The 16,052-nt window shown below is 45.0% G+C and overlaps 1 protein-coding gene and 2 long non-coding RNA genes across 12 annotated transcripts in view; 2 read left to right on the forward strand and 1 right to left on the reverse strand.

The window, feature by feature from the left end:
* AHDC1 (AT-hook DNA binding motif containing 1) overlaps positions 1-16,052 on the forward strand; it is a 194,800-nt gene that overhangs the window by 161,787 nt on the left and 16,961 nt on the right. For 9 of the 10 annotated variants that reach the window (XM_083750613.1, XM_083750607.1, XM_083750611.1 and 6 more), the window contains one exon: positions 5,488-5,659. Coding sequence is in view for 5 of the 10 variants with exons in the window: in XM_083750607.1 (XP_083606733.1) it covers positions 5,488-5,659 (172 nt within the window). In the remaining 5 variants the exon portion in view is untranslated. The remainder of the gene's footprint in view (positions 1-5,487; positions 5,660-16,052) is intronic. The other variant, XM_083750608.1, reaches the window with a different exon arrangement.
* Positions 1,126-16,052, reverse strand: part of LOC310849987 — a 47,626-nt gene continuing 32,699 nt past the window's right edge. The window contains exons 3-4 of the long non-coding RNA XR_014567169.1: positions 3,457-3,611; positions 1,126-2,432 (exon numbers count right to left, since the gene is read on the reverse strand). This is a non-coding gene — a long non-coding RNA (uncharacterized lncRNA). The remainder of the gene's footprint in view (positions 2,433-3,456; positions 3,612-16,052) is intronic.
* On the forward strand, positions 5,973-13,222 carry LOC310850003. Its single transcript, XR_014567188.1, has 2 exons — positions 5,973-7,835; positions 8,949-13,222. It is a non-coding gene; the product is annotated as an uncharacterized lncRNA (long non-coding RNA).

Below are 16,052 nucleotides of genomic sequence, written 5' to 3' on the forward strand. Positions count from 1 at the left end.
TCGTCGATCTTCTTTTAGGGTTGGAGTTACTACGTTTTTTTAGGATTTTACCCCAGGAAATAAACTTCCACAGGGGCCAGATTAAACTGAACGGCAGGCCAGATTAAGCCCCCAAAATGGACTTTGGATGTGCCTGCCTTGTTCCAGTGGACACCAGCCCTCCCCTGTATTCTCAGTTGGCTCCTTACTGGTAGCTTCTTCTATAAACATTGATGCTTGGAATGCATCAAGTGTTTTACTATTTTTTATGCGTTATTGCCATGATACAACTGAGGTATGTCTTCCTTTTGTGCCACACTGTGCCAACTTTCCTTTTGTCTGAGATACCACTTGATTAAAGCACTCTGATATATGTTTGTCAAATGTAAATGAATGTCTATACTGGGCAATTCACTCTCCGCTTATCTTGATGGCTCACCTATTTCTTTGAAGTGCCAAGAGATCTCGTTAGTATTGTAGTATTTCTAAAGGGATTTATGTTTTGAGATCTACATAGTAATTGAGTTTTAGCTCCAGAGGAAATTAATTTTACTAACCGCCTGACCATGAGAATCTATTCAATGTTAAGAACCCCATCATTTTTTAGGTCACCCACCTCTCCCAAGCATCGGAAGAGGATGGGAAGGGGGAAAGACAGGGTGGAAGACTTGAGTCTGTCTGGATACTTGGAAGCTGCCTTTTGCTTTCCACAATATAGGCTGCATTTGCTTCAAGTCAAAGAACCCTGGATGCTTAGCTCACGAAGGCTCTGTTCAGATGGGATGCAAAACCATGATTTGGTTCTAGGTGAACAAGCCTTCCTGCTTCTCAGATTTGTGTACAGTGATTCCCGACTTCCCAATCCTAAATTAGGGTAAACCGTAGTTTGCCTTTTTGTCCAAGCAGTCAAGCTGTGGGGTTGTGTTTGCCTGTAAATCAGGATCACAAACCAATGTGTGTGCCCCTGCCCCCTGGTTTCTGATCCTGGCTTGCAGGATCACCCCAGGCCATAGTTTGCTGGTTCAGGTGCAATGACAAGCTGTAGTATGGTGGATGGAGCCATCTAATTCTGGTCCATGACAGTTTCACATGTGCTCATTCATAATTCTTTTCCATCTCCCTTCTGTATTAATCCGTGGTTTTCTTTTTTTAAAAAAAAAAATCCTCATGTATAAATAGTAGTTTCTCACAAAATACACATTTCCATTTTTATTCTTTTTTATTATTATTAAATTTTAACAAACTGTCCAAAAATAAAATAAAAACCGTATCAAAAACAGTATTTTCAAACACACACACAAAACTGTAAGTAAAACCAATTTCAAATCTAAAATTAAGGATTTCCCAAATCCCGTGACCTCCCTCCACCCCCTCCTCTGGTTCCTTAATTTTCCTTTCCAACTGCATATCATTATTACTCCCCCAAAAAAATATCATCCAATTTCTTTCATAGTTTCTCTAAAATTACAAGTGCTCTTAAAATCCTGCCAATGTTTTAACATGTTTACAATACTTTTGAATATATAAAATGACATTTCCCAATCCTTTCTAAAATTCTTATCGTCTTGGTTTCTGAGCTTTACAGTTATTTTCACCATTTCAGCATATTCCATTAATTTATTTTGCCAATCTTCTTTGGTCGGGATGGTTTCTTTTTTCCATCTTTGGGCTAACAGGTGGTGGTCGTAGCATACATAAACAAATTCTTCTGTTCTTTTGGCACCTCCGCTCCTACAACTCCTAATAGAAAGGCTTCTGGTTATTTTACAAAAGGTATTCTAAACATTTTTTTCATTTCATTATAAATCATTTCCCAGAATTTTTTAACAATCTCACATTTCCACCACATATGATAAAATGTACCTTCCAATTGTTTACATTTCCAACACTTGTTGGATCCTTTTGTGTACATTTCCATTTTTAATGTCTTGTGTACTTTGCATGATTTCATTGTATGTTTATAATTTTATTTTATTTTCTAAAGTACAGATTTCTAAACCTTTTCTCCCAAAAGTATTTCTAAATTTTATCCTAAAATGTGTATTTTTATATGCATTTTGGTACCATTTCTGAGCAGAGAAACACGTCTCAAAATTTTAACATGACTAACTGTTGAATAACTATATTCATCCAGGAAGTCAGTACATACCGAAATCCACAAAGAATGAATGAAATAATCAAGCATCCCTAAACTGTAGTTTGCCTCAAACTAGATCTGGGAATTATGCACAAGAGAAGGGAACATGTGAACCTGAGCCTTCATACCACATCAAACTTGTAATGGCATAATCTTTTAAATTTTATTAATAAAATATTTCTGTCCTGCCTTTTGACTTCACATGCCCATAAGCAGCTCAAAATCACAAGTTAAAAACATAACTTTATGTCCCCAGGGTATGTTCAGTACCTGGATTGGTGACTACCTTGGAACTGCATGTATGCCATCTTTGGTTCTGTTAAGGAAGAAAGTGGGATATAGATGTAATAAAATAATACAATAGAAAGAATAAAAGCAAAATGTTTGTCAGTCTCAAGAACTGGTAAAAAGAGAGAGGATTTAACACTTGAAAGTCATCAGAAAGGAGACCATCTAGGCCTCCCAAGGTAGGAAGCTCCACCATCTGGTCATGCCCACCCAACTGGGCTCCTGAGCACAGCCGTAGGGCACAGAGCAAGGCTTGCATTGAAGAGCACCGTGGGCAGGCTCATGCGAGGGAAGGCTGACCCTTCAAATACACTGTTTAGGGCATTGCATCTGCACATGCCAGAGGTGCTGTTTTATGACCTAAAAGCCGGAACTATCAAAACAAGTCAGACCATCACTTTGGCCAGCCAAATCCCGGAGAAGGAGGAGTTGGTGTGCAGAGGCTTTCTTTTTGTTTTTCAGAAGTAAGCGCCTGTAACTCTGTGCTATATTCGATCTTTTCAGAAATAGCACCTTTATTTTCTCTGTAAGTGTGTTTGTGTGTGTTTGTGATTCTTCACGTTTCTTAGCCTTATAAAACTGCTGGACACGCTACCAAGTTGTGCTGTGTTTCCAGTTGGGCTTCCTTTATGGATTAAATAGGAAACCAATGGCAGGCTGCAGTTTGGGAGGGTCTTGATAATGGACTTTCAACTGGTGGGTGAGGGCAATGGTGCACATAGCCAATGTAATGTTCTGCCAGGACTCATTTCTCGTGGCCATGCTTGCTGGGGCTAATGGGAGTTGAGAGCCCAGTGGCCCCTAGAGAACCACAGGTTCCCTATCCTTGCTTCACATCAGGAGTGGTTAACCTGTGGCTTTTCAGACATTGCTGAACCGCAACTCCCATGAACCCTAGTCAGTGTGTCCAGTGGCTAGGCATGATGGGAGTTGTAGTTCAGCAAGATCTGGAAAGGTAACAAGTTCTCCACCTCTGCCTTAGATAATGTTGCATCTTTAAATAGTCTTACAGGGAGGGCTCTTTGGATGACAGTGTGTGCTATTTCACTTACTTCAATGTGTGGTAAGCCAACCCTGTTGCATTGGGGGCCTTCCTGATGAGTGGGTACTTGATCTTCTGCCCCAAAGTCCTGCCCTGACAGCATCCAGATGTGTGACACCATGGGCACCACCAACTTTTCTTTTTCTTTCGGATTTTATTTATCTTCTAAAAGAAGTAGGAAGAGAGAAGGAAACAAGGGGGTGGGGAGATCAGAAGTGGTTGGAAGAATGAATTCCATTCCTTTTAAATGCCTGTGAAGATGAAATCATTTTGACAGGAACAGTTTTTCCCATCGCTGCATAAGAAGCAGCAATTGCCAAAATTCTCTCTTCTGTACAGCAGTGAAAGATACAGGAGCGTTCTCTGCATATGTAGAAGCAAATATGGGGACCATGTGTCAATTTTTTTAAAAAAAGGAAATAAATTGAACCCCATGATGTATCATCAGGTTACAGGTGGCCCCTGGGTCTGAAAAGGTCTTCATAACCCCAGCTCATTTATTTGGGAGTTGTTTAAAGTCAGTAACAGTAAACAACAAGGCTATAGAGAGCATATGAATTTGGGTGCAGCTGAGACAGTGTGTATGAAAGCCAAAGAGAGATGCTACACGGCAGGTGTAGAATATCTGTACGTATTGCAATGTCTGAGAACAATTTTTCATTTCCTCCCCACGTCAAACTCTTGACCAAAATTCACACCACACCTTGATTTAAATATTGGTTAGGGTTATCAGAGGCATGATAAAACAGATTTGGGCACTAGATCTGGCCCCCAGGCTGCCGATTGGCCACTCTTGATCACTCCTGATCTACCTTGCCAAGTAGTCGTGAAGCTCGTCGAGTTGGAATTTTATGTCCTGTTCAATAAATAGACACACAGATGCATGCCTGCAAAATAGCACATATCCAGGCATGCGAGCAAAGGTGCAAAGCTGCATATCACCAACATTTAGTGATTCAAACAGGGATAACTTGCACAGAGCAAGCATGCCCCCCCATTACACACACACTCACAGACACAGCTTGAGACAGCAGGATGACTGTAGCTAATAGAGTTTGGCCGATCCCCCTGCAGGGCTATGATGAGATGGACAAAAAGGAGAGAGAGGGAAGGGAGGAGAGAGGAGGGGAGCCAGACAAGGAAGGAAAGGCCAAGAGAGCCTGGGCTGGAGATGAGGCGGATCTGATGAGTGACAGCCAGGCCTGGCATGCAGAAGGATGCACGGACATTTTGTCTGTCTGTTTATCAGGGCTGCAGAGACATCTGACCCACAGCATAATCCCTCTGGGTCGAGGTGGGGTTGCATTCTCCAGGAGCCAGGCCCCTTTGTGCACATCTGTTATAGACCAAAGCCAAGCCTCCCCACACCCTTTCCTTTTTTTTGGTGACCTTGATCAGGAGCCGTCTCAAACCTTGGACAGAGAGACGCAATGTCCCCCCCTTATCTGGCTGTAGCCTTGGCACAAATTTGTTGTGCCAGAGATGTGGTTCCGGCGGGAGGGTGGCAGCAGGGAAACATGGCTGCGAATATGGGTGGGCATGAATTGGCATGGTATTCTCTATACTCTGCATGACACAGACAATAAATAACCCCAAGATGAGCTGTATATGTGTTATTAGCAGTACAAAGTACAATTCAGCAAAATGTCTTCCTGCACTTAGTGATGCCATATACATAACTCCCCTGCCTCACTCTCCCCCCCCCCCCCCGGTCCACTATCTTTACAAGGAGGCAGCATCAACTTACTAAAAGCCTGCAAGATTGGACAGTGAGGGGGGAAGGAGAGATACCACCACCCTTCTTCCTTCTGCCCTGCCTGCCGCCACGAACACTTGCTCATCTGCCCTGTCACCTGCACATCCATAGCCATAGCACTGTTGGGCTTTTGTAGTCTTGCTGCCCTCCACTCCCGTTGAAATTAAATTTCCTGGTTATTATTATTAATATAAAAAAAAAGATCTGTCCCTTCCTCCTCCTTGTACCTTCTGCCTGCTCTGTCGCTGCTTCACACGCCCGGGTCTGTGTGCTTCCATTTAACAGATGGGAGCTCCATCGCCTGCCAGCCCATTGGACTGGAAAACGGAGCCAACCCTCCAGCTGAATGGTTCCCGCGCAGCCAGGGCCCGGGGCTGCGGCAGCCCAACAACAGCGAGGCGGACGGCAGCGAGAGAAACTTCAGGGTGAACCTCCACTGCAAATACGGGCGGCCCAGGTAAGCGGGTGGGAACAAGGCAGAGAGTGGGCTCTCTCTGCTGCTGCTTGCCCCCTGCCGGTAATCAAACATGCTTTTGTGTGTGTGTGTGTGTGTGTTTCCAAAATGAATGGGGAAATATTTTGCAGCCCAGGGGCCACATTCCCTTCTGGACCACCACCCGTGAGCCACATGCCAGTGGTGGGTGGGGCCACAGGCAAAAAGAGGTGGAGCAACGAATGTGAATTTCACCTTTGTTCATGAGAATCCTGATCAGAATTCAAGGACATGTTCCGCCCAGGCAAAATCACTTAGTGGGGATGTGAATCAGGGGCAGTAGAGGGTGTGGTCTGGAGAAGGAGTGTGGCCTAGGGAGTGTTCCAAGGGCCAGTTAGGGAAAGTTGGAGGGCTGCATCCAACCCCTGATTTCTGAGGAGTCCTACCACTGCTCTAAAAATTCCATATTGATTTGAACAGGCAAGCAAAGCTAAATAGGTGGGGAATGTGGGTTCACTGGATTGGGCTCAAACTCAAGCCTAGTCTATGTTTTCAGCAGCATCAGATAGTTGATTGGTCTCTACCACTTGCAGACCAGAGAGGGATGCCAATTTTGAATAGGCTTACCCAGTGTTTAAAACACAGAGATCTACACAGAGTTCCCTGAAAGCAGAAAACTAGCATATCAGAGAGGTCTTGACCTAGCTCTTTGCCTGCCATGCTAGTCTTTTATTTGTAGGGAAAGTTTGGGTTTTTTTAACATTAGTGTATGGAACCATTAAGAAAAAAGGTGTCACCTGGCATGCTGCCCCAAGTAGTGCCATGCATTCATCTACAAGTATTTTGCCACCCTTTCTTCTGTAAATTTGTGTAGTGTCGGCCAAACCTCAGCCCAGGGTAGAGCTGTGACTTCATGATGCTTTCACTTCCTAGACATGTCATGACTCGGTCCCGTGTTTGCCACTTCATAAGCAAATATCGTCTTGGTTGCAGGCTTGTGTATGTTGTTGGGAGGGAGCTGGGCCTCACTGCATGCCAAACGTAATTCACCATGCCAGTTTGCTCACATTGGTTGACCCTTAACCAGACCATGCATCCACAAAGCTTGCTTTCTCACCATAACCTACCTCGCAGGATGGTTGTGAAGGTAACATGTCAGGAAAAGGGAAAACTTTGTCTCATTAGAGGGAGGAGATTATTTTGAAGCACAGTGCAACCAGACATCTAGGAGATTTCCCAATGCTGATCCTGAGCATCGAAACACAAGGCTGCAAACAAACTATTTAAAACTGCAAGAAAAACCGGGATTTTTGAATCTCCCTATAGACCTCTCCTGGCTGCCTTAGGGACTAGAAACTTGGGTTTGTCTTTAGAAAGTGAGCAGAGTCTGAGAATTCTGAATGCTCAGTAGTACTGGGTTTATTCCTTGCACAGTGTAATGACTGAATACACACATCCCTGTTCTTGGCTCCCTAAAGAGCCCTCCCTTTCCTCCTGTTATCTTCAGCCCTTTTGATAGAAAGGGGGAGGGGGATGAGGAAGTGCTCTAGAAGAGAGAGATCTTGGTTCCTCCAACACCCTCCCTCCCTGCTGCCCTCAAGGGCTCTGTGGATCCCTTCTGTGCACAGCTACTGCCTCCGTGACCCTTCTCACTCCACATCTGGCCAAGAGTTGCCTGGAAACAGCGAAGCAGAGGTGGGGAGGGGAGCGAAAGAAGGAGTGTTCTCACAAGAACGGGGTGGGAGTGTACGGAAAATCAGGAGGAAAGCCAGGTCTGCAGCAGACATGGGAGTCCTTCCTTCTTACCCGTACTGGACAGTATCAGGAAGTTTGGAGGCAGGGGACGGAAAAATCGGAGAATCTAGAAAATGAAGCAAAAACAGCCCTTTTGAAAAGATCTGAGCAGATCTAAGGCGGAAGGGTGATGGTCCTTCACAAAGTGGGGAGGAGGAGGAGGAGGAGGAGAGAGGAGCCTGCTGAACGGTGCAGATGGCTCCTGTAGGTGCAACATGGCAAAGCCTGCCAAAGAACTGAGGTCACTTCCTGTAGAGGCGCTCTGAGCTGTGGAGCCCTCCTGGAGCTGAGCGAGAGGGAAGGAGGGAAGGCTGTGTCTCGCTAGCAGGCTGGCTGGGGCCTGCAGTGGAAAAGGTTTCAGTGCCAAGACTGAAGGGAAGAGGAACAAGAAGAGGCTGGACATACAGTATGTGAAACAACATGGGGAAGATGTTTATGGGTGGAGGGTTGAGAGTGCAGAGGCACGGGAGGAGAGAATGGAAGGAGGCTGGACTGCCTCCCTCCCAGTTGCCCAGTTGAAGAGGCACATCTTGACCCATACTTCTCCATCTCCAAAAATACAATGTGAGCCTCTCTGAGTGATAATGCAGCATAGCTCATGCCTGTGGATCTGCCATTCCATTCTCTGCCCTACTTGTTTCATAAGGAATGGTGTGCATTGGGAGTCAAAGCCATTAATGCCTCCCCCCTCCCGCATGCAAGTGCCCTGGATATGTTAACCCTTTCCCATAGTAGTATCTTTCCAAATATAAATAAGTAGCTCAGAGTACCCATCACCTTGCATGAGGTGGTAAATCGCCCTGTGATCCTTAGATGAAGGGCAGTGTAGAAATGTAATAATTGATAATAAATAATCCAGCCAAAGTTAAGCATTATTTTAAAACAATTCCTGGGATTTCAGCAGCACAGACTTTAATTCCCAAATTGAAATCTGTAGGATTTGAAAATATGTTTAGCTGTGCCTTGGTTGAGCCCCATTGTATGGATTAAGCTTTTTCTTTTAGGGGAAAAAGTCAGGATAGCATGCCACTTATCATTTACCCATGCACCCTTATGTTTTGGCTAAAAGAATTGTACCACTTGCTACATCAACATATTATGGTTGACTAGAGCTATACCTCCCTTCCATTCTATTTATTGCAGCATTTATTTCAAGTGGAAACTGCAGCAAAATTTTGCAGTGTGGAATGTTCCTGTTCAAAAAGCCTGCCAGCCATGTCCTTTCCCAGGATACTCTGTTCTCCCTTCCTACTAGTTTTCTCTACCCTGCCCCCCAGCCCATCAGCATTCCATGCCCATAGAGCACACTCCGTCCTCATTGAACTTTTGTTGGGAGTGCCTCCCCACAACATCAAGCAGAATTTTTCTTCTTCTAAATTTGTGTTTTTTCTGTATTCTTTGTTGTTGTCACTTCTCTCTTGTGCATGGGTGGTGCTGTTTTGGCTACAAAAGGATAAGCACTTGGATAATGCAGTTGCTATTAGTATATAACAGGGGTGTGGAACTTGCTGCCCTCCAGATGCTGCTGAGCTGCAGCTTCAAACATCTCTGACCATTGACCAAGCTGAGAGATGTCCAACAATATCTACAGATCCATAGGCTCCCTACTCCTGGTATATAGGATGTATCTGATTGTTTTATTTCTTTAAGATAGTTGCATGCTGCATCTCCCGCTCTCAGAACGGCATGAAAAACCAACACTTTGTAATGCAGAAGGTAGCTGTAAATTAAAAGCATTAAACAGTATGCAATTGCATTTTTGCAGCACAGAGTGGGACAGGGAGAAAGGAGGCATTCTGTTGAGCTGGGCTGGCTTGTTTTCAGGGGAAATGTTCTTCCCTTCTGTGCTTGCTGTGGCTCAGCCTCTTTCTCCAGCACCAGGCCTGGAACCACCTCAGCCTCCTTTTAGTGCAGCCTGCAAGCCTGGAGCTGCTACCCACCAGACTGGAGCCTGAGGGCATAACCACATGGCATTTTCCCATCAGGGCTTGGATGCACTCATTCAGAATGGCAATTGTGCCAATCCCCCATTGGTCCACATGGCAGGCTTTGCAGAGGAGATGGGGATCATTGGGTCAGTGGAGGTGGCACAGTCCACCCAGAGAAATTGCATGTAACCTTGGGGGGGGGGGCTGCTTCCCACTTCCAGCTTAGCTCTTTAACAAGAAAGTCCTTCAACACGTTCCTGTGTTTCCCAGTTGTGCATTGCAATATTCAGCCACAGAATCAGTGGAAGTGTCAAGACTAGGCTGCATTAGTGAATTTCTCTGAATCTAGATCTGGAGAATAACATTTCCAGTCCAGGACCCCTACGGTCAGGAGCTGGGTAAGAGAATTTACCAGGAGAGGCACGCGGCCATTATTTATAGTAGGCCAGGCCAGGCCAGAGACTTTGTGCTACCTACTAATGACAAGGGTTGATATTTCACACACTCTGTTTCCTGAGTCCTGAAGAACATGCATATGGCCCATCTAGCTCAGTATCTCCTTCTCACAGTGGCCAACCAGGTGTCTGTGGGAAGCCTACAAGCAGGACCAGAGTTCAACAGCACTGCCCCACTTGTGAGCCCCAGCAAATGGTATTCAGAGATATAGTCGCTACTTTGGCTAGTAGCCACTGGCAGTCTTATGCTCCATGAATTTATGTCTACTCTTTTAAAGCCATGCAGGTTGGTGGCCATCACTACTTCTTGAGGGAGCTAATTCAATAGTTTAACCAGTGCAAAGACCTTGCTAGGTCATAGCTGTCAGAAACAGCTCTATCTGTGTGCATTTGCTCCATGTGGTGAATCACAAGTTGTTCCTGCAACACTTATGGGGCAAGTGTCCCAATGCCTGCCACTGTCAGCACTTTTACAGAAAGTCCTTGCAACACACTGGACTGGTGGATTCTTTGTTCTATTCCGTTTTTAACAAATAATAGAACTGACAGAACCACACAAAAGGAGTTAGAATATATTCTGTTAGCTGTGAGATATACAGAGTAAAGTATAAATACCTGAACTCATTAAATGTGCTTCCTGGGGAACCAGGCACAACTTCCAATCTGGTGAAATCTTGACCCACCAGTTGGGAGTCTCTGGACTGGAAACATACCTTGTTAAAAACTGAAAGCCAAAATGTTTCTCATATCACTCATTGAGGTTTTAAAGGAAACTGCCAAGGTTTTGGGAAACAAGGTTAAATCATCATACAAGGGAACACACCAGGCTAGTTGGCTTTAAAACACAGGGTGCATAATGACGAAACATTGCTTCAGCAGTAGGACGCTCTGGAAGCGCATTCAGTACAGTCTGTTTTGAACAAAACAGATTTTCTCCCAGGTCAAACTTGGGTGAAATTGGTTCTTCTGCTTTGCAACAGAACTGGGTTGTGCACAGCGCTGATGGTCCAGCGTTTGTGGCAATATGAATCTACCTTACCTCCCCCAGTTCTGTTACTTAAAAACAACAACAATATTTTAAAAGCCTTGAATGGAGTTTCATTGACGTGAACTTACAAACGACACTTGCCATAAAAAGGCAGATAGCCTGTCTGAAAGATGGGGAAAGAGGCAAAACAAATGACTAATCATTGTTTTGAACTGGTGGCATGTACCCCTGCAGATAAAACTGAAAGGTCAGAGAAGGTATGTATTTGTGCACAGTCACAGATTCAAGCACCCTGTTGTTCAAAGAGAGCACAGTGCACCAGGAGCTTTTTCAGCACCTCTTGTGGAACATCTCATAAGTAGTTTATTCCAGGATGAAGGCAGGTCTAACACCACAGATAGTTTAACAAAGTCCCCCCCCCCCCACAGGCTCATTACAAAGACTCGTCTTCCTCTTTTGGGAATGACCTCTGCTAAACTAGCTCTGCAAATTTCCAGCATGGTGAACATAGACTGGGGAGAAGGCAGCGGAAGAAAGTACCAATTGTCTAGCACCCATAATATGGCCAGCATATTTCTCTCACTCCAGTTCCTCTATCAGTATTGCAAACTTTAATGATGTTTCATGAAGTATGGAGAATGGATGCAAAAACAAACATTCGTGAACCAGTTTTTTTTTTTAATGCAAGCACAACAATGGAAAGGGCGGGGGGGGGGGAATGTGCTTCCTTTGTACGTTTTGACTGTATGACTTAAGAGAGGAGAACCATCTCAGCCCATAGCGACCACAGGAAAGTGCTGACCTCTGCTGACTTCCAGCCACTTCTGTGGCAATGCTGTGAAAAGATCCTGCTGGCACATGTGGGCCTCGGTCTGCATCCTGCCATTGGCATTCTGCCAGCACCACATGTGTAGAGTGGTTTGTGGCAGTGTGTAAAAACAGAGCCAGACTTTGATTATCACTGGAAGTAACACCACCACTTCCATTGTTAACCTCTGAGCGTCATCAGAAGCTCGGGCTTCTGATTTACGCCCATTGCAACTAATATAAATCTAGCAACAACAACAAAGTTACCTTCAAAGTTGCTTTTACCTTGGTGGTATCAGTTGCCCTATAAATGGGAAAGCAAAGTAGGTTTATGGCCCTGGAAACAGAAAGTAAGGCCCCCTGGCAAGGTATCCAGTTCTTCGTTTGTTATGTATGTTTGTATCCATTAATGGCTGAGTGGGGTGAAAGATTTGCAGCAGCCTTTGCCAACCTGATGCCCTCTGGATGTTTTGGACTACAACTCCCATCAGCCCCAGCTCTCCTGGACCCTCAGTTAAAGAGGCTGGTGAGAAAGGAAAGTCCCAATGGCTCTTTCTGCCATTTTGGGAATGTATTCTTACCTTGAGCAAAACTTACTTTTATATTTTATGTCCTCTACTTTTTATTCATAGCCTGTCCTACTAATAAGAGCTCAAGATGCTATTGTGTTGTTGTTTTTTTAAAAAAAGAATATTGCTGCATAAACACATCACTTACACAACAGTAAACTTTTAATATGTGTTTTTATTATTTTAAAGTTTACTGTTTTGTTGAACTTAATTGTGCTGTTTCTCCCCACCCCAGGGCACTCAGACATCTTAGTAATCAAGGACTCGTATCTAGCTTAGTAGCAAAGCACTGCTTTGCATGCATAAGATTTCTGATTCCACCTCTGGCATCCCCACTTGAAGGCTCAGGCACAGGTGATATGAAAGACCTCTCTGTTTCTGAGACCCTGGAGAGCTGCTGCCAGTCAAAGCAGACAGTACTTGGCTAGATGGACTAATAAACTGACCTAGTGTAAGGCAGATTCCTACGTTCCTATACTTACCAGACCATTGTGGGTTGAATCTGGAACATTTTGCATGCAAGGCAGATCTTCAGCACTGATCTACAGCCCCTGACTCATATTCCCACGCATAATTGCATGGGGGTATACAATGTGTTGAACCAGGCAGCTTGGCTGAACTCTGATTATCATATGATATTCTTTCTTTTATATCTATCTATCCATCTACTTATTTGAAAATTATATTCCACCCTTCTAATGCATATGCATGAGTCAGGGTGACTTACAACAATTAAAAATCACAATATCATAATAAAACAATAAAAACAATATAAAATGGAGACAGGCTCAGCAGATAAAAACTGAGTTAATCCCATTAAAACAGTTTACCTGCCAAGCAACGCAAAAAACTCTATTTGCCTGGCAGTATTTAGGGAGCCAGTCTCAGTGTATAGGGTCTGAAACACACACCACACAGCTTGGTTAGAGCCAGCTCAAATTTCCTTAAGGCGTTTGGACTGTACAATTTTTAACTCCAATTATTTATTTATTAGATTTGCATACTGCCCTTTATGCATAGAACTCAGGGCAGTTCACAACATAAAATTACAATATAAAAAACACAATATATATAATATCAAGAAGAAGAAAACCAAACCAATAATCCCCCCTCCCACAACACATTTGAAAGGGTATCAGATGTCACTCAACCAAAGGACTTTTGCCTTGTGCCTAAATGTGAATAATGAAGGTGCCAGATGAAGTTCCCTGGAGAGAGCATTCCACAAACAGGGAGCCACTGCAGAAAAGCCCATTCTCATGTCACCCTCTGGACCTCTCATGGAGGAGGCACATGAAGAAGGGCCTCAGAAGATGATCTCAGGGTCCAGGTAGGTTCATATGGAGAGAGGCAATCCCTGAGACTATAATGACCAAATGCTCCTCCACAACAACCCTCTGTACACAGAAAAGTAGATCTTAAGAGAATCTTCGTTAGAATCTCTTCCCACTAAAATGCTTGGCTTCTGTCAGAAGGGAATGCTTTTGAATGAAGGATCATTCCGTCATATGAGCCTCTACCCACAGTCTAAAGTGATGCAATTCAGGCATAAGAAGAGCCTTGCTGGATCAGACCAAATGCCAATCCAGTCCTGCCTTCTTTTCTCACAGTCGCCAACCATATGCCCATGGGAAGACAATATGGTTGCTCGACCCTGTGAGAACTAGGCTTTCGAGAGAACCAGGACCTGTCCCTACCATTAGGCAGAGATAGGGTTGCCATATAAACTGAAGAGCAAAGAAGAGGACAGCCCAAGCCACTGCCAGCCCAAGCTGGGGAAAGAGGTACATGGGCATGTGGGCTGCCGCCATGTCTGCACCCCTCTTTTCCCAGCTCAGGTTGGCAGTGGCCACGGCATGCAGAGCAGCCCAAGCCTGAGCTGCCACACCCAAGCCAAAATACCCCAATAAACAAACAAACAAACAAACCCTCCCCCCCAAAACCCAGACTTTTCTTTAAAATGTAAAAATCCCCCCGGATGGGAATGTTGGCCCCCCAAAAGAGGATGTGTCCGGGATTTCCCAGATGTATGGCAACCCTAGGCAGAGATTGTGGAAGCTGATGCTCAGGCAGCCAATAGTTGGATCATCCCAAGGACCACCTCTCCCCGATGAAGCAACCTAGACCTTTCATTCTTCATCTGAGATCCTTCTCTGTCTGTCTCCTCCCAAGGCAGGTGCAGAGGATAGTGGCACAAAGCAGGGATTCTCCATGGTGGCTCTTTGGTTGATGAATGCTCTCCCTGGGAAGCCATGGCTGGTGCCATCCCTACCTGTGTTAAGGTGCCAGGCAAAAACATGTTTATTCAGCTAGGCCTTTGGACCTTAATTTCCTGCATATATTCTAAGAGGGGAGGTTGAGTTGGACCTGCTCCTTTATTTGTATTACAGTGACCATTTGGGGTTCTTCTTACTCTACGTTTTCTATTTGTTTTCAGGGCTTGGTTTTGTAAGTCACTTTGGGGTTTGTTTGTTTTTTAAAATTACTGATAAATATAACAAATAACCGCAACAGCAGTAGGTGAAGCCAACTAATCCTGCTGTTGCCACCATCCTCTGCAAAGGCAACACTGAGACTCAGGAGGAGGATGCGGGCAGCCACTGCTACTCCCAGAATGGCTGTGTGTAAGCTGGGTGCTGGCTGAAGGCAGGCTGAACTTGCCTCTACTGGGGAGAGTGAAACAGTCCACCCAGGCAGCTGGCTTTGTGGTGTCATGACAGGACAGCAAATTATTACTGGGGCGTTTTGTTTGTTTTGTTTTTTAGTGCTGGGTGGGGCACTTGTGGAGTTTTCTATCTCAGGGGCCACAAAAGCATGATGCTCTTTGGGTGCTGTGTTTTGGGCTGGTGGGGTTGGAGCAAAGGACGAATACACCATTTACTGCTTGCCTCCAACAGCAAAGCCTGCAAAGACAGAGACGATACACATGTTCTTCTTCATGTGTAGTCATAGCTCCCTTGGCCTCAGTGTAGGCCGGTTGTCGTCCGTGCAGCCAGTCTGAAGCAAGTCTCCCCCAGACAGACTAGGGTTGCCACAGTCTGAGGGAGGAGACTCCTTTGAAGTGGAGGCCGGCCCTTTGGGGCTAGGCTGGAATGGTGAATGTTCAGTTTAGGCCTCCCTTCTCCCTGCCAAGGAGAAAGTTTCACACAAAGAACTTCCATTCTTTCCCTCAGCGTCACTATCTTTCTCTGTGTCCTTCCTCCCTTCTTTCCTTCCTTCTGTCGCCCTTCCTTCCACAGTGTGGGGAGGCACAGACCGTGTAACTGATACTATATATAAAAAAGGGGGGACCCTTCTGGTGCCAGGTGTGCGTTTCCTCAGCCGGCTCTGGGCAAGGAAAGTGCTCTGCTGCTGTCGCACAAAAAGGGGAACTGCACAAAGAGGGCTTTCTGTCAGGCCAGAGAAGTAGCACAGCCAGGTCAGAAAGTTTAAACGGAAAGTGGGAATAACTTTGGGAGGGGGTTTTAACCATTTGACAGACATGGCGGCTTGGAAGGGGATCTGTAGCTCATCAGGGACACCTAGTGGAGACGTGGCTGCAAGAGCCTGTAGCCAAAAATGACTTGTGCTACATATACCAGATACTTGACTTCCTGTTAATACATCCAGAATATCTGCCTTCCTCCACCATCATACAATCCATGCTTATAGTTTCCATTTCTCCCATTGGCTTGCATCTGAAAGATCCACTTTTTAATTTTTTTATTTCTGTCAGAGTTACCCACCTCCACTCTGAACAGAGGCTCTGAGCTTTTAAATGACAGGCAGAAATAAAAGCAATTCAGTTCCCTCATGACTGCACCTGTTGAATGTCTGTCTGTCTGAATGTGAGCGAAAGCTGGGTAGTAAGAGCTACCTGACCCACATTAAAGAGTG

This window comes from Podarcis gaigeae, assembly GCF_964106915.1.
Source record: "Podarcis gaigeae genome assembly, chromosome: 8".
Classification (NCBI taxonomy): domain Eukaryota; kingdom Metazoa; phylum Chordata; class Lepidosauria; order Squamata; family Lacertidae; genus Podarcis; species Podarcis gaigeae.